This window comes from Carassius auratus, chromosome 13, assembly GCF_003368295.1.
Source record: "Carassius auratus strain Wakin chromosome 13, ASM336829v1, whole genome shotgun sequence".
Classification (NCBI taxonomy): Eukaryota; Metazoa; Chordata; class Actinopteri; order Cypriniformes; family Cyprinidae; genus Carassius; species Carassius auratus.
In genome coordinates, this window is record NC_039255.1 from 22,633,789 (window position 1) to 22,652,477 (window position 18,689).

The following is an 18,689-nucleotide window of genomic DNA, read 5'->3' on the forward strand; positions in this document are numbered from 1 at the left end:
ATATATATATATATATAATTTTTTGCAATGCTTAACATAAACCATCCTAATGTTGTAATGTTTACTTTACAGAATCGCAGCAAGTTAATTGAAATTAAATTAATTATTATTATTATTAATTATAGTCTATTAATGAAATTTGACAACCCTAGTTAATATTTGATTATTTTCTTGCCATAAAAGTTTTAATCCATTTTAAAACCACCATTGTAAAATATGATACGCGCAAAGCATGCTAGAAAGGATACACCCACTCCAGTTTGAGTCTCTCTGGGGGAAGTTCGGTTCGGACATCGTCGTAATTCTCCACGTCCGATGGGATAAACATTGTGATGGGTCGTCCTCGCATGAACATTTTAATATATTCTCCCTCTGTGGAGAGATTTGATGAAGGAAATATATAAGAAAAAAATACTACAAGACGTTAACTGAAATTTGGTCATTCAGAACAGATCGTGTTGAGTTTGTTAATTTTAGTAACATTTAACAAACACATAGCATATATATTATCTTCTAGCATTGCTCCTTCTTATATACTTAAAATAGTTAGTTTTTAAATACTATACATTTCTAAATGAAGCTTTTTAATGGAGTTAGTTAAGCTCGTGCTTTGAACTCATTCATAAACCCAAGCAAATCAAAAGTGAAGCTTTGAGCGGTGTGCAGAAGGGCCAGAGCAATGACAATGCCCAAATCTGACTATGATTCAATAAAGAAAAGAAAAGTGCAAGAAGAAACCTTAAAATGGATAGAGACAGAGCGAGGCAGGAAAAAAAAAAACATATTTTCTCTGATCTCCAGAATCATTTTGTGAAGTAGCACATTTTATAATAGCATCGTATAATTCTATAAAGTATTTAACATTGACCACAGGTAACCTTTAAAAACGGTTTAGTTGGCCGAGAATCACCAGAACATTCCTCACTGATACCGATATCCTTAAAGGAAAAGTTCAGCCAAAAATGGAAACTCTGTCATCATTTACTCATGCTAATGTTGTTCCAAACCTGAAAAAAATTTTTGAGAAAATTTCTGTGTGTATGTGTGTGGGGGGTGTGTGTGTGTGTGTGGGGGGGGGGGGGTGTTTTAATATTAAAATATTTATGTTTCACAGCAGAAAATAAGTCATCATGTTTGGGATAAAATGAGGATAAGCAAATAAAAATTTTTGGGAGAACTATCCCAATAATATGCTTACTGAATTAATTAAGGTATAAAGGTGAATCTTACGCAAACTTATCCAGGCCAGTAAAAATTATATTATTTTATGAAAAGAAAAAAGAAAAAAACATTTTAGGACAATTTTGACCTTTTGTATTTTCTCATTATTTCAATGAAAATTAAGTATTGTTTTAATATACTGTAAATCCCATACTCTAAAGTGATGAGAATGAGACTATTTAGCATTATCGTACAAAAAGCTTAGATGTCAGAAAATTTTTGTTACAATGTATATTCATAATAAATATGAATTTCAAAATGCACTTTCTTGTTTGTTTCTTTCTTTTGATTTTGCAGTGATATCTGAGCTAGATATGTTCATGACTGGTTTAGTGAGATTCAGCCATAAAGCTGTTCTGGTATTTTTCCTTTAGGACAAACACATTCCTCTTCTAATTAGTAACTGGTGGTTAATCTACAGTAAGTCATCTATTTACACCAACTGAATTGAGAGAAGAAATGAACAAGCGAGATGTGTGTTTATCGACATGCCTGTCGACAAGCAGGGAGGAAATCCACTCACTGTTGATTCCTCCAGAAATGTAATTTAAGATTTGAATGAGCAAGAGCAGCGGAGACAGAGAAGAAAAGAGGAAGAACTGACTGACCATTGATCTTTCCAACAGATCAATCAACATGTTAAGAGAATTTAAGCGGGATTAGAGCCAGAAATGTTGAGATTCAGCCTGAAGCAGGGCAAAGGAGGGGTTAAAAAAAACACTTTCGGCGGCTTTCGGCCCTGTAGAGAGGACGGCCTTACCTTGACTGTTTTTTTCACGGGTTGACATTTTAGCTGGGTATGGGACAGAAATAATAATATCTCAAAAAACAAAAACAGAATGACAGACGAGGAACAGTTTTATTGATGTATGCTAAGAGAGGCCTGTCAACAGTTTTTAAGATGGGTGTGATCATTAGAAAAATCTGGAAGAACAAATAAGGAACCACAAGACACAGGAATGCAGTTTGTGTGTGTCTTTGCCAAGATTAAAGTGACTTGAGAGATGGAGGTGGTGCTCACACCTGCACTGTTCTCAGCCCAGGACTAAATCCAGATTCGGGATAAGGTTTTTCCCGGGCACACTCAGCCTGTGACAACTGGTATGAGACCCGTGCTAACTGTATTTTTCGGTGTCATCTATAATCTTGCCCTGGGGCAAAGCCAAGTACTAAGAAGTGGCAATATGCTAGCTTTTATTGATTCTTATGAAATGCGAGCTGACTGCAGGCCACAGCTTAAATGTTTTTACAAATGAGAATTTGTATTGATCTAAAATGCACACAAGGTCTGACATATTGCACGAGGCAGCCGTTTGCTTTAACCACTGTGATACAGGAAATGAGAGGAGCACATGAGAAAAAGATGAAGTTGAAACACAATAGACCACGTTGAGGCAAAATTAGACTTTACCTTGGCTGATGACTGGATCTCTGTGTCTAAAGAGGAAAAGGGAAGAAAATCAAATACTGTTAACACGAGACAAAACGTGAGTTCCATGAATGGCATGTTTGTTCAACTACAGGAATGTCTAAAAAGAACAGTTCCAAAATGAACGTTCCTTTTATTGTCATCATTTGCTCACTGTGGACTTTTTTGCATGATATATGTTGGAATTTAATGAATTTTTGTGGTTTAATTTAAACTAATACAAAAAGTGTTGAACAGCAAGTACCTAACTAAATACTGGTAACTAAAATCATATTTATATTACCAAAACTGAATGGAACTGAATGGTTTTGATGTAACTTCATAAATCCAATTCAGTGGACTTTCAAGGAATATATTTTTTCAAGGTTAAGAAAAATGACTTTAAAAAGCCTGAAGTATTGTTTACAAAAAGTTTTTTATACTTCTACTTCCCCAATTGGATGACTAATGAGGACTCAAATCTACAGGGTGAGTCTTAGTAGGGCAAAGGGGATGGAAGGAACCTAACACTTACTTCTCTGCATTCTTCACCACTTTGGACAGCAGTTTGGAGGTGGAGGCTGCTTTCACCAGCTTATTCCTGTTCTCCTCTCCGCTGTCCCATGTGCTACTTTGAGAACGCTCAATTCCTCCACGCTTCCCACTGCCACCCCTGCTGCAGGCACAAACAAATACACAGAAAAAGCATGTAAGGGTTTCACTGGAAAAGAAAGCGAGAGCAGAGAGGCTGAAAAACGAGTCCAGGGGAGAAGTTACAAATTTAGAGGAGCGGTATTGTAAGCTTGGAGGAAAACAATCCATTAAATCTAAATAGATCTAAATATATCTTACACAGACCCACCAACATGGGTCACAGGTTCATTCAGATAATTTTACTTAGGATGGACTGCAAAGTCTAGATGCTAACTCTAACCAGGTCCTCCAAACTCCAATAACCATTCCTCCTCTTTGGTTAATTTCCAACTGGAAGCCAGAAAACAAGCAACAGCCCTTGAAAGTCAAAGATGCATCCATCAGGTAAAAGATCATGCATATGCCAAAGCATAATCCCCTCGATAGTTAGTACACACAGATGAGCTGAAAACCCTGAAACCCAGTCTTGTAGTAAATTGCATGAGATTGTTCAGGGAAAAGACGCCAAACAGCATAGCTAAAGGAAGGTAGAGAAGGAAACCCATTAGAGGTTTAGAAAGGGAAAACAGAGGAGCGTTATCCTCACGCCAAGCTTTGTGTAAGGAGAAATCGTTAAAAACAAACTTGTTTTCTGGACCAAAGCTTCTAGACTAATATTCACCAACCCAATTTCCAATTTATTCGATATGAGAGCTAACCCAAAGGCTCATTTTGACAGAAAAGAGGGAGGTGCAACAAAAATGATGGGAGGATCTGAACTTTGATTAATGATGGCTCATCTTGAAGCCTGAACCAACAAACTTCTGGTCATCACCAGCCCTAAACGTATAGCCATACAGCCATTTACACCAGATCTCTCAACCTTAGCAGAGAATATGAAGTTCAAGGCAGGGGTGCATGGGAAGACATTTTAATTAGAAGTGATCCAGAAACTCACAAATGTAAACACAAACATTAAAGCCAAAAGTATACTTCACTTTTTACACTCGGTTTTTAAGTAGAATTCTTTATACGCATGTACTCGCTCCTTGAATGCCACTTGAAGTATCGCACAAATTAAGTTGGTTTGGACGTTGCTTCGCAGTTGAAAATGAAACCGAGGAATTGGTACAACGACGACAACAACAACAACAAACTCGTCAAGAGTGCACATAGACATCCATGTTACAAGCTCTCGTGAGAGGGAGTTAAGAAATACTCAAAATTCTAGTTTAAGGGTTAGGTAACGAGAACGAATACATTTTTATCGGTCATAATTTCTATAGAGAAATAGCGCAGGCACTGGACAAGGATGAAACATTCTAGAGTGCAAGTGTCGAACGCCTGTGTTGAAACGGTGTATTCTTTGAAAGGCTGTGTAATCAGCTGTATGCAAATGCCACATATGCAAAGAATTCAAGTTCAAACTGAAGTATACTTTGGGCTTGAGGCCATTAAACAGGTCAGAGGTGTAGCAAAGTACCTCCAACCTCACCAAACATGGGAGTAAGAGAGGAGGGAAGGGAAGGGAATGGATAGCACTCCAGGGCAGAGCGGACACACTTCCACATGTGAAAAACTGGCTTGAGTTCTACTCATGGGGCCACCTGTGAGGTATACAGGTCTAACAGTGTCGATCCCTAGTATATGTGTGATAATAGCTGTGTGAGTGCTCCATATGACTGTATAGTAAAATACTATCATAAAATGACCATGTAATACCATGGTAATAACTAATTTGGTCTACTAGCTTCACCAGTTGAATTGCATTACTAGCAGATACCTAGACTCTCTATGCTCGTTTTTGTCTTATAAGCAAAAAACACCAAATAAACCATAGCCCTCCTGCATTTGCTGAAGTTTCTATTAAAGAGTTCTTCTTTAACAAGGAAGTAGACTTCATAACAACATACAGTATGTGACCCTGGACCACACAAACAGTGTTAAGAGTCAAAAGATTTATACATTATCTGAAAGCTGAATAAATAAGCTTTCCATTGATGTACGGTTTATTAGGATGTGACAATATTTGGCCGAGAGACAACTATTTGAATATCTGGAATCTGAGGGTGAAAAAAAAAAAAAAAAATCTAAATACTGAGAAAATGACCTTTGAAATTGTCCAAATGAATTCTTAGCAATGTATCCTACTAATCAAAATGTAAGTTTTTATATATTTACGGAAGGAAATTTACTAAATATCTTCATGGAACATGATCTTTACTTAATATCCTAATGATTTTTGACATAAAAGAAAGATCAATCATTTTGATCCATACAATGTTTTTTGGCTATTGCTAAAAATATACACCAGCGACTTAAGAATGGTTAGGTGGTCCAGGGTCACATATATTGCATCACTACTATGTACAATCTCTACAGGATTTGTAAAAAACATTGTGCTAATCACAACAATCACAAATTTAGCATCTCTGATACCAATTACTTATAAGAAAGCTCAAGTCTTTGCTAGTGTGAGTTAAATCCCCATCGACTGCAGAGGTTAAGTAATGTGACTGTGGACAAATCCCAGCTAATGATCTTCTTGCTGCATCATCTAACAAGCATGGATCGGGCCCTGAAATGACATTACAGAGTCAGCTAATTGGTTTTCCACTTCTCTTTAGCTAATTGGATGGCACAGCTTGCAGAGTCAATATGAATAACTCAGCAGGTGGGCTCTTTGGTTATTAAGTAGAGACTAGAAGGTTTGCTAATGGTGTTGAAGCATGGCTGGTCTAATGTGTTAGCCTGATTACTCTGCACATTATTAAATGAGAACCAATGGTTTGCGCACTGAGAGGACATCACATCTGCTTTCCATTAACTGTCCATTTCAGGGTGGACTGCTCGGAGTGATCCAGAGCATACTGTCAGCCGGATGCTAGCAGGACATTTAGCAGAAAATGAGGGACAAACAATGTTAAATTATGAGAAAGCAATAATTTGTCACCCTGGACCACAAAACCAGTCTTAAGTTGCTGGGGTATGTTTTTAGCAATAGCCCAAAAAACACTGTATGGGTCAAAATTAAGAACTAATTTGGACAACTTCAAAGGCGATTTTCTCAATATATAGAGTTTTTTGCACCCTCAGATTCCAGATTTTCGAAAAGTTGTATCTCTGCCAAATATTGTCCGATCTTAATTAACCATACATCAATTGAAAGCTTTTTTTTTTTTTATCAGGTTTCAGATAACGTAAAACTGACACTGACACGTTTGTTTTGATATAATTAATTTAAGAGCCTAAAAATGAGGTTTCTATAATGAGTACTGATAGGAGTTGTTTCTTCATGTCTGAGAAACTAATGTGTGGCTATTATTTACAAATGATGGAAGTGAATTGTTCTCCCTGAATTATAAAACTACTTATACATTATATCTGTCCTTTTTACCAACCACAAATAACTTTTCCTATACATGTATAATAGATAGACAGACAGACAGACAGACAGAGAGATACTAATCCTAATGGAGAACATGAATGGGAAAGATACTTCTGGAACCAAGGCAGATAAAAAGTTTTGACTGTTGTGAATAACAACTGCTGTGCTCTATTGATCTTGATATTGATTGAGGAAGCATGTCAGCCCTGCCCCTTGGCTTTACGTCAATAGGTTGCGAAAGCGCTGCAAGCAGATTTCCAAATGCTGCTCGAACACAGCCAGAAATCGCACGGCTGTTGGGAGGAACCTTTTGGCCGGGGTTGACCCCTTGTTCTCCGAGAGCTGTCTTTGAGGCTGTGGGGGATGAGGGGAGGGAGGGTTGCTGGAAGGGGACGGTGCCTGAGGGGTGCTGGGTGCTGAGGGGGTTTTATCGTTAGCTGGTGGAGGCTCCTCTTTCTCCCTGATCCCCTCCATCGGAGGCTTGTCTTTTTTACGCTCGCCACCACTGCAAAAACAACATGCAGGTCAACAGAGGAAGATCTGACACACATGAAAAGGAGAGCAGAGCATCTCAACACTGAGGTGAAACACTCACAGACTTTCAGATGAATATATTTCTTCAGGCTGAAAGAACATCACACATTAAACAGAGAACATCTAATTGGACCAACATTTGAATATGTCAGCAAAAGACGAGTTGTCCATATTTTTTGGAGCATTTTTGCATACGACTGTTGTCGTCTGTTAAAAATGAATTAAGAGTGTCCTAGTACAGTGTTTCCCGAACCGGTCATGGAGGCTTGCCGCTACAACTCAGATTGTCTTCCTAATCTAATACACCTGCTTCAAATCATCAGCTCATTAGTGGAGAGCTGAAATGGGTCAGAGAAGGGAAATCATCCAAAATGTGTAGAGGAGGCTATGAGATCATTTGCATATTTCTGTTGTGTGTGTATGTACCTGGTATTCCCTATATTTTGAGGACCACATGTTCCCACAAGCATAGTAATACTAGTACATTTTGACCTTGTGGGACATTGTTTAAGTCCCCAAGAGGAAACAAGCTTATAAATCATACAGAATGAAGTTTTTAGAAATTATAAAAATAGCCTGTTTTTTGTGTGCGAGGGGCAGGGTTAAGTGAAGGTACAATACAGTATAAAAACCAATACATCTATGGAATGTCCTCAATATAAACCAGTGTGTGTGTGTGGGTGTGTCTCTGTGTGTGTGTGTGTGTGTGTGCGCACACATTACCTCTTAGCAGCAGAAGAGAAGGTCTCTTTCTTGGCTATAGACACTGTGGAAGTATCTCTGTGAGATTTGCGGCCACTGGAACTGCCATTGGCAATACAGGACATTGAATAGGACTCACGCAGCGGGGTCTGACCTGCAGGAGACATGTCACACATCAGTTTTAGTCCATCTTATACCTCAAAACAATGGCTGAAATCTCAGCACTGCAACACATTTACTGTACAGACCTTCTTTTAGGATTACCACACCCTTTCACTTTTAAAGTTCCATGAATTTTCTAATTTAATAAGTTAATATATATATATATATATATATATATATATATATATATATATATATATATATATATATATATATATATATATATATATATATATTTTTTTTTTTATGGTCTTTTTATATTAATAGTAACACTTTGCAATAAGGTTCCCTTTGAAATAATAAATAAAAAGGTAATTGGAACTTCTTCCTCTCTTTTTTGAGATAAAACTGGCAATTGTCAGATAAAAAGAGGCAAATACCTTTTTTATATTATATTTCAATATTCAATAAAAGATTTCGATTAACTAAAGACATTTCCAGACTCTTCTGTGACTTAAGATTCTACTGATTTCTATGACTTGGAAATCATACAATTAAACACAATCAACAGTCAGGAAATATAGAGAGAGACGGGACAGACTGTAAAGGGAGGACTTAAATAGGGCAGGAATCCAGACATGCTAACTGGATCAGTCACCTGATATTCTAGTCAACTTAATTACAGTACCACTGACATAAAAAGATGCAATGACATTCATACTGTAAATTGTAATAAGTGTGGCTTAAGTGTTCAAAACTTGGTGCCACTGTATACAAAATATTTCAAATAACATGACATAAAAGTCACCATAGCAACATCACCAAGCATTTTCTACACTGATAATTATATATATATATATATATATATATATATATATATATATTTTTTTTATTTATTTATTTTTTTTTTTTTTTGAGCATCAAATCAGCATATTATAAAGATTTCTGAAGGATCATGCGACACTGAAAACTGCAGATTTGTGAATATACATATATAAATATATAGAAAGAAACATAATAAACAACAGAAGCAGTCTCGGATGTCTGGATCCTAGCGGAGATACACAGACTCGTGTTGAACTAGCATTTGACCTTACTGTGGTTGTGTTGAAACACCACAGAACAGACGGAGGTGTCCATTTGAGCTTGGCATTCTCATGCTAAACATGATTGCAATGGTTTGCATCAGCCATGCTATTTAAAACTCTCTCTGAATGGCCTGCATGTGGAAATATCTGATTTACCTCACCGGTCGCTTCACTTTGACCTCTTCTTAGTTTAGTGAGGGAGACTGAGGTCTGTGTAGCTATTGTGTTACGGCACCCTGCCGCCCTTGCGTGGTGGATTTGATTAATCGTTTCTCTCCAGGGCACGTGTACGCGTGTATATTATCTCAGGAGCCAGCGATGCGATGTCAGTACCACATGGCTCCGTTTCACACTCCATTAGCCCACAACAAAAACACACAGTGTGTGTCTGACCTCATCAGACTGCTGAGAGTGTGACGTGTGCGTGCTTGGAAAAACAAAAACAAAAAAACACCAACCACTTCTTTTCTCTACAGTATTCCGAAATCAAAGGATTTTTCTTTTTCATGTTTAATGCAAAATTAACAATATATTAATGATCTAGCTCTCTTGGTTTGTTTTTAAAATAAAACAAAACAGAATCTGCGTATTTAATCAGCAATATTTCATAAACAAACATGCATGGGGTAGGAGAAAGGTCGTACTTTCGAATTACAGATGCTGTGATTCTGTGGACGTTGGGCAGTCGATAAAGGAATTCTGTGTTTTTCCATGTTTAACAGTTAAAGTCAAACAAACTATACACAGTCTTTTATTTTTGACATCATACTGTTATAGTTAAGGAAACGTAATCGTTCAGACTGTGTGTCAGTAATATGTGACTTTACTGGAATCTCCCGCTGCCATCACAACAGATCATGCTGTTTGGGTCAAAGAAATATTTAATATGTGTGTGTTCAGAGAGTTGGCTTTCATGGACAGAGATTGAGCAGTCAAGCATAAGATGATCTTTTCCTGTGTATGGTTCTGTATGGGTGTGTGTGTGTGTGTGTGTGTGTGTCTAGTCAGCACAGCCGCACAGGAAGTCCTCATGTGACCTCACTCCAACAGGAAACCAAGGAATTATCTGCCTTCCATCAGAAGCCTGGCTGTCACTAGCTGTTCTTCACCAAAACCACTGGTAATCTCCATCACTTTCATGCTCAAAATACAGGAGTTTGCTGGATTTACGTATATAGTCACTCTTAATCACATTCAGTGTACTTCATATGATAGAAGACTGTCTTATTATCATTAAAAACCACTCTATAACACCCTGTCTTACTGACCCCAGACAGCTTGCGAAAATCTATTCTAATTTATTTCATGGTAAGCCAAGTAAGCGATCAGATTATTCACAAAAACAACAAATCAAAGTATAGCATTCATCTGTAACTGGGAAAAGCAGTTTGTGAATTGAGCCGTTTCACAGATATTGTACAGATATCACAGCTGGTTAAGGATCCACTGAGGTTTAGGAGAGGACTTGAGTGGAAAGACTGAGAGTTTGGGGAAAGACACTAATGTGTGGGGGATTATGGGAAATGAGGGGGAATAGATAGAGGGATTGAATGTGATAGGAGCACTGAGTCAGCATGGCGAGAAAGAAAGAGAAACGGAGGAGTAAAAGTGAGAAAAATGGGTCATAATGGGTGCAGTGAGTAAATATGGGCAGTGGAAAGAAAATGTGGTTCATTCATGGACTGAGAATGTGAAAAATGAGAACGAGCAACCACCATATGACACAATTTATAATGAAAATGAATGAACCGTAACCCAAAAAAAAAAAAAAAAAAAAAAAATCTGAATAAAATGTAATTTCTTTTATTTTGAGATCCAAAGAATTGTGTTGAATTCAAACAGATGCAGCCTGAATCCCAGACAAATCAAATTTAATCTAATAATTCGTTTTTTGAAGGAATGCACCCTTTTGTTTTCATTATGTTCACAATAAAGATTCAATTTGCTATTGATTCATTTCATGTTTTAAAAAATAAAAAAATAAAATACCTTTTATGACAAGTGTTTTTAGTAAGGACTGCATGCTTATAATACATTATATCACTATTTTGAAATTTGCTTTGGCTATTAGCTTCGAGTTTTGATGACTATTACTGTAAAATGTGGAAAACAGTCATGATGAAGAATGAGCCGTGTAGCTGTCCAAGCTATGTTCTGTGTTGAGTCAGAGGTTGGCCTTCTATCTGATGGTTGTCTGGGAGTTGAACACACAATTCTCTCTTCTATACACACACTAATACTGCGTCACACTCGACTTAAAGCTAAACAATAGCTGCGGAACACCAGATTTAAAACAATATGTATACAAATGTAAAATAAAACAATAATACTGTTTATTCAAAGTATGTAAGTTTACTAGGCAGAAACCTGAAAATAACAGTGAATTTCAGGCCTGGAAAAGTCCGAGTAAAATCTTCCCAATTCATGGACATTTTTAGAATGAATAATCATCTTTCTAGGTTTGTTCTGCTGTACAAAATGTAATTGTGATGAAACTGCTCTTTGTTATTGCTTGTGTTGAGTAAAACATTCATTAGTCTTTTAATTGGTCTAATAGGAGACATTTGCACACTAATACGTATAATTATTCAAGTCTATTTTCCAAAGCCTTTCATCTGACATACGAGTGGAAATCCAACTCAGCAGTCTTGTGCTAAATTAAGATGCTGATTTGCTGATGCTGATGAGAATAAAGATTTAACACAAAGCATACAACGAATACACAGAATTGTACTTCATTTGTTATATAGAAGGTGTATAAAATATTTTTTTTTTTACCTAAATTGTGTTAATTTGTGCTTTGTTGGTATAATGTCTGCTAGAATGTTAAAACGAATGTTAAAACGAATGTTCAGTGTTAAGTAAATATTTTAAAATTGTTGTTTTGTAATTGATTTTTACTTGAAAAGCAGGAAAAAAAAAAAAAGTAAAAAGCACATTTTGGCAATTTAATTAATGCAATGATTAAAAAAACAAAACGTAAAGTATGCATACGGGGGGAAATGTGAAAAACCGTGTTCAGTATTCTGTGTTTTATTTTGTTCAGCTTCGGCCAAGAATTTTAATTTCAGGGGCATCCCTACTGTACACCTTCTATATACAGTGGGTATAGAAAAGAATCTTAGTAAATACTCTGAGCAAATACAGCTGGATATGACAACTGTGTTTGTCTTCATTTCAGGCTGCAAATATACTAAAATATACCCACTGTCTTAGTATACATCCAAAATCTTTAGACTGTTCTATAAAGTATTATTTGTAAATTGCTAAATTTAAAAGTTCCTTTGTAAATATTTATTTTTACAGAATTATTCTGGCAACCACAGCTGCCAGTTGGGACAACTATGTACCATAATACTTAGTCTGCCCAAAACATCATTGGCCAAGCAAGCTGTCATACAAACAGGGCAATGTTTTGCCAAGGCCACACTGTTTACACCCTTCATAAGTCATCCTTAGTCTTAACATATAAAAAAATATTTTAACATCAAAAAACTTTAAGCTGCATAAAGTATACATTAGTTGTATACTCGTGTGTGTGAGAGAGCGAGAGAACCGGGGCAGGAGGCAGCCAGTGTGTTTTATATGGCGTATTAAACAGAGAACAAAGTGAAGTCAGTTTTAATGGTCAAACATTAAAATGCCTTCCCTCAAGCAGCACCCAAGATCTCTCTCTCTCTCTCTCTCTCTCTCTCTCTCTCTCTCACACACACACACACACACACACACACACACACAGCTGCTATTCAAATGGAAACGTTCAGTGCTGTGGGTCAAGGCTGGATTGAAACTGTTAACAGATCCTGGTCTGGCTGCGCTCCTACACTTCCTCCATGTAAACAGTGCGAGGATCACTAGAGGCGAAGACGCACACACACACGCACACACACGTACACACACAGCAGTGCTAGGTTACCTTTGCTGCTCTGCTGTTTTTTGGCAGCGGCGGCTGAGTCCTCCGACTGAGCCAGACGTCTGAGCACTTCTGCCAGCGCGGCCTTCATCACCGTCAGCTCATCTTCCTGCTGCTGCACCCGCAGCTCAAGAGACGACAGGCGATCCTGCACATCTGACGTGCTCGCTGCTGAAATACTGTCATCTGGCAGAGAAAGAAAGAGAAGGATGCCTTTCTCATCATATAGTACAGATGCACGATATACATGGAGAATGGGCTTGCGGCTGTTTATACACAAAATGGAAAAAGAAAGAAAGAGGCAAAAATATGAACGAGACAGTGGGAGATATGAGCAGCACAGCTTATCAGTTAGCATTCCATCTTGGCGCTTTCCTCTAGTGATTTCAATGGCTGCTGATATTCATGCTCTTTGGCTTTTGATGCATCTAAACACAGGTAGGCTGCAGTTCAGCTTGCAGACGATTGCTATGCAAAAGTTGGAAGTGATCTCGTGACTATTTGGCTCCGCACGCAGCATGCCTCCATGAGCTTGACTGTTTTCAAAGAGAAGCGCAAAGCTGTATCTTTCTTCTGTAAATCAGATAAAACTGAAGACTCTTCGAAGATATGAAGGCTTCAATACTACTTTATAGGTATACTCAAGATTAACATGAGATTGGCAGAAACTGTGTTTTGTCCCTTTAAAAGTTACAAATCAAAATCAGTAAATTATTTTATTTTGTTCTTAGATTAACACGAGTGGCACAAACAGCAGCAGGTATATAGGCTGCTGTTACTTTAGGACCTATTATAATGCAAGGCTTTTGATGCACTTTTTTCCCCCTCAACTGTTTATGTTCACTTTAGAAAAGAAAGTTTTTTTTTTTGTTTCTGGTAAATGCAATAAATATTTTCACACTATACAAGAGAGCGTTTTGCATGTATGTTTGGATGTGTGCGTGGATTGTTTAAAAATCACATTAAAATGCACACACGAAACAATAAGCAGAATCAATGTGTGTCTTACTGAATCCACTGTTCTTTGAAATGTGGAACCAATTCTAAAACCAAAACCATTTCTTACCCAAACCTATTTACTCACTCTCATGTTTTTCGAACCTTTCTCCTGTGGAATATTTTGAGGAATCTTAGTAACCAAACAGTTTTGACTTTCTGTATGGACAAAAAAAAAAAAAATTATATATATATATATATATATATATATATATATATATATATATATATATATATATATATAATACTAGATATTTCTTAAAGTATCTTATTTGAGGTTTCAAGAAATAATGTTATTTGGAACAACATAAGGGGAGATTTTTCATTTTTGGCTGAACTTTCACTCTAAGTGCATTTCTTTGCAGAAGAAGTTTAGCAGTATTACTGGTGCTGCAGTGCTTTAGAGAACATTAGTGTTGGGTTCTGGATGGGGGGCATTGGATGGTGTTGCAGGACTGCAGGCGGCTGCCAGACGTTACTGTGGTTGGGATTTTGTTTGCTGGACTGGTTCCCTGATCGAAGGGGCCCTGCATTCTGAGCTGCGGTTAGCTAGCTTAAGGGGCATAAAATACCATATAACAACTCAAACTCTCATACACCAACACATCTCCCTTCCAAGCTTTAAACCAAACCATAGGACATTTTTACACCACTTATAAATCACTGAAAGTACTTACAATCTCACAACATGGGTACAAATACGGGAAGCTTATTACCACACCACACGTTCAACTCTTGAAAAACCGGCAAATTCCCACATAAGGCTAATGATAAGGGTGCCTGGAGTCTTTAGGTCACTGCAGAGCTCCATGTGGAGACGGGGAGGAGGTTCGGGAATGTCCTGGCACACACTCACACAGACCGACCCACAACCTCCTAACTGGAAGTCAGTGGGTAAATACCCAAACAAAACACGTCAAACAAGCCAACAAAGGGACCCTCTTGTGCACTGTAACCCAGAGTCTATTATTAGACATGAAACCAAGTGCATTAGCTAGGTACTAGGTCAACAGCTGAGCTAACTCGCTTTACAGTTAGCTGTTAGCAGAAAGATCAATCGGTCCAATCTGGCAACTGCAGCGCGCACAATTTATAATGCAACATGTCAGCCGTGTGGAAGCATTTAAAGCTGTCTGAGAAAGAGGCAAAATTCATTACAAACAGCTACAGCAAAACACTATTAGTACTGCATCACATGTCTTCGATGAGAAGAGGAAGGGTTGATGGTTGATGGTCACTGTACGATGGCTGAAATTGTGAAATGGCCTTAAACAATTAGTTAATAAACTGCAGACCATTATGTATTCTAATACACACACAAATTGCATGTATTCTGTTGCACACACTCACAGTGCTATCTCCTTGTTAACCAGGGTCCAACGTCCAAAGCGCTAGGAAAATCTTAGCTGAAACAGTGTTAATCGTCAACAGCTCAGTTACATTTTTATAAATTTTTACAAGGCATGTGACAATGCAATACGTGCAACGTATTCATAATGAAACTCATTTATAAATCAGCTTTTATCAACAAAAAGAAGCACATTCTGGCTATTTAATGTATGCAATGGTGAAAAAATAAAATAAAATGGGCAAAATACATGGGGGAAAAATTGACAAACTGTGTTTGGTATTCTGCTTTCAGCCCAGTCTTTCATTTTGTTTGGTTTAGGCCAAGAATTTTAATTTCGGTGCATCCCTAGTAGAAATTATGTGTTGGTATATTGTAGACTGATCATGGCAGTAGTAATTAATTAAACGATAGATGCCAATTGGGATGAGCATGCAATAATTTTGTGGTTATGTTCATAGCAATACCTGCATTTACATATCCTTAAGTGATGCCAAATCAAAGAAGACAGCATGTGCAAATAATCAATGTAATCAGCAAGCAGAATTATTGAATTCCTCTCTCCATAGTAATAACTAATGCTTTCTATAAATTGGGTGGATTTTGAGGCAAAGTAGCCAAACGTAGAGTTTCTAGTTTGATGAAATCTTACATTAGAAGATTATACCTGAGGCACTAATATGGAATCAGAAGATTGTTAATACTATTGCTACTTTCATGCTACAACTGAGAATGAACCATTTTAAACCAGTTAAGTCAAGTTTTCTCCCAAAAGGTTTGCATTCGCTCAAAAATTGAGCTTTTTTTGCCTGCAAAATTCCACCAAACTTTTGATAATGTGAAGCCCATTATCTTTAAAGGAATAAAACCAGTTGTGAACCACTGAACTAAGGAACCTGAACATAAGCAAACATTCTCAAGTTACTACAAATACACCACTGGTGTGAAGATATATCCACCAGACACAAGTCCACTCACGCTACCGTTGCTCAACTTTTTTTTATCTTAGTCAAAAATTGACCAAGAAACTAAAAGCAAACATCTCAAAATTGCAGGAAGTAGTCAATAAAATCCAAAGTTAGGAGTCCTGCGCAACGACGCAATATTTAATTCGCTTTCAATGTCCGTGGTTTCCTCCCTGTTTGCAGGTCCTTCCTCTCAAACCATCTTATCTCAGCAGCCCACAGAAATATGGAGAGGGCAAACGTTTAGAATACAATGCATTTCTTTTAGAGGAAATCATTTTGGGAGGTTGTTTGATACTGGCAGTGCATATGGAAAAAACGAAGGCAGAGGGAGCGCGCTAAATAGAAGGAGAAAGGGAGGGCTGGAAGGTGACGGAGTATCCCCAGGTAACCTCCACCAAACATATCAGAGCTGTGAATGGGGTACTCCTAAACGGAGTATAAAAGTGCCCTTTTCTACATTTCTACCCATGATTCCTTGCAGGCTAAGAGGAAGGAAGGCCTACGTACATGTCAAATTTCACAATAGCTCGTCACATTCCTTAGTTTTCTCCCTCACCCCTTCAGCACGTACACCTAAATGCACACACACTTCCAACCTAACACACATCACCTAATACAACAACCAATTTATTTGGCATACAGGATGTGCAAACCTCGGACCACAGCCCAACATACGCTTATTCGCACAACTCCAGTGAGATCCTAGACTCGGTACGGGACAATCCCATGGCACATGGCCAGACTGCATGCTCGTAAGACTTGATTTTGTCATGCTTCATTTTGACTGGAGGTCTATGGAGGAAGTCCTCAGGATTTGATGGCAGATTTACAGCCGAGATAAGACTCAGTGGTGCAATCAGCCACATTCATGCGCTAGTCGCAAACAAACACAATATTCACTAGCATTGATGGATGGGTCTTGTTAATGTTCACCATTTGAAACATATATTGTTAACAGATAGCCCCGGTAATCTGTTGTGGTGTTTAGTTGTGAGCTTCCTAGGTATGAGATAAGGATTAGATGGAAGCATCGACTGGTCGCAAACAAAACTGGGTTAGACTTGACCCTCATAAAGCAATAGAGATGTATCTTGTGTACCTGGCAAGTAAAATAATCAAGTCATGCTGGCAGGGTAAGGAGATCACTAAAAAACTTGGCACACTTGTAAACCTGAGTAGAGCACAAGGCTGCACGTCTGAACTGGTTATGTGTGTGTGCGAAAGTCTTATATATGGTTTAGAGAACAAAACATTTAACTGAAGTAGTGTTATTATACGCTCACACATGCATTCCATAATTAAATGTTCACTGAACGCTTGCAAAAAGTGCTATAGAATTATGTTTTATTAGACACATACCACATTCTTTTTGTACACAGTACCATTGTAACACCCTTTTTTGGACATCATACTATAGTATTATCATGTTATTGCTTTCACTTTATTTTACACATGCACATACATTGTACTTACTCAGGAAAGTACTGAGTTATGAAATAGGTTTAGGGGTAGATTCAGGGTTAGTACCAAGTTATTTCCCAGGTATTGCACTGTAATAAGTACATTTAGAACGGGACTGTAAAATAAATAACTGTGTCGTACTGTGGTACTTTCAAGGATACTGTGATACACCAAAAACCACCGCAGTACTGTTAAAAGTGTTGTAGTACTATGGTACTTTTTAGGAATGTGTCAAATGACAGATGGTATTACCAAACCAACTTTTGTAAAATATATATACACTACTCTTTTGTGTGTGTGTGTGTGTGTGTCTTTTTGTACTTTATCTTGGTTATACCTTTTTATACACTTATACACTTACAAAATAGTTGCAATCCCATACACGGCACCGTGACAATGGCTTTGACATATTTGAAATCGTAAATTCTCAACATGTGACTGTGCAAGGCAAGAAAGTCACACAAGGGAAGGTGTGCAAGGCTTCTGTGATACTGTTTTTAGCCATCTGTGGAGGTGAGCTCATGCAGGAAGTGACCTTAAAGATATGGGGCATAAGAGTGAAAATACCAAAATAAACTGACACTTCGCTTTCAAGCAGTGATGCATCTCTGCTGAGGGTTGAAATCTCAACTACATCTGTAAGAACAACTCTCAGCTAACATGCAAAGATTCACGCTACACAACTGAACCCAAAACTTATGCCAATAGTAGATATTCATAACCCTAACTAGACATTTAACACTTCAGAAGAAAGCAGAGTGGTGTTGCCCTTTTGAAAGTCATTGCCATGAATATACCACTGGAGGATGCTTATTAGCCCAAGGCAAAAAAGAAAGTCCTACTGTAAAAGTACCAGTGACACAATATGAATTAAACGTTATAATTCCGCTTGTTCCAACACAGGGGATTACATACTCATACAAGTGT

General features: G+C 37.7%; 1 protein-coding gene across 6 annotated transcripts in view; it reads right to left on the reverse strand.

Moving 5' to 3' along the window:
- Positions 1 to 18,689, reverse strand: part of LOC113113043 (echinoderm microtubule-associated protein-like 4) — a 74,613-nt gene that overhangs the window by 19,998 nt on the left and 35,926 nt on the right. For 2 of the 6 annotated variants that reach the window (XM_026279159.1, XM_026279156.1), the window contains exons 2-8: positions 12,993 to 13,175; positions 7,908 to 8,040; positions 6,958 to 7,155; positions 3,165 to 3,305; positions 2,633 to 2,658; positions 1,982 to 2,014; positions 249 to 372 (exon numbers count right to left, since the gene is read on the reverse strand). In XM_026279159.1, the coding sequence (XP_026134944.1) occupies positions 249 to 372; positions 1,982 to 2,014; positions 2,633 to 2,658; positions 3,165 to 3,305; positions 6,958 to 7,155; positions 7,908 to 8,040; positions 12,993 to 13,175 (838 nt within the window). The remainder of the gene's footprint in view (positions 1 to 248; positions 373 to 1,981; positions 2,015 to 2,632; positions 2,659 to 3,164; positions 3,306 to 6,957; positions 7,156 to 7,907; positions 8,041 to 12,992; positions 13,176 to 18,689) is intronic. The other 4 variants (XM_026279157.1, XM_026279158.1, XM_026279161.1 and 1 more) reach the window with 4 other exon arrangements.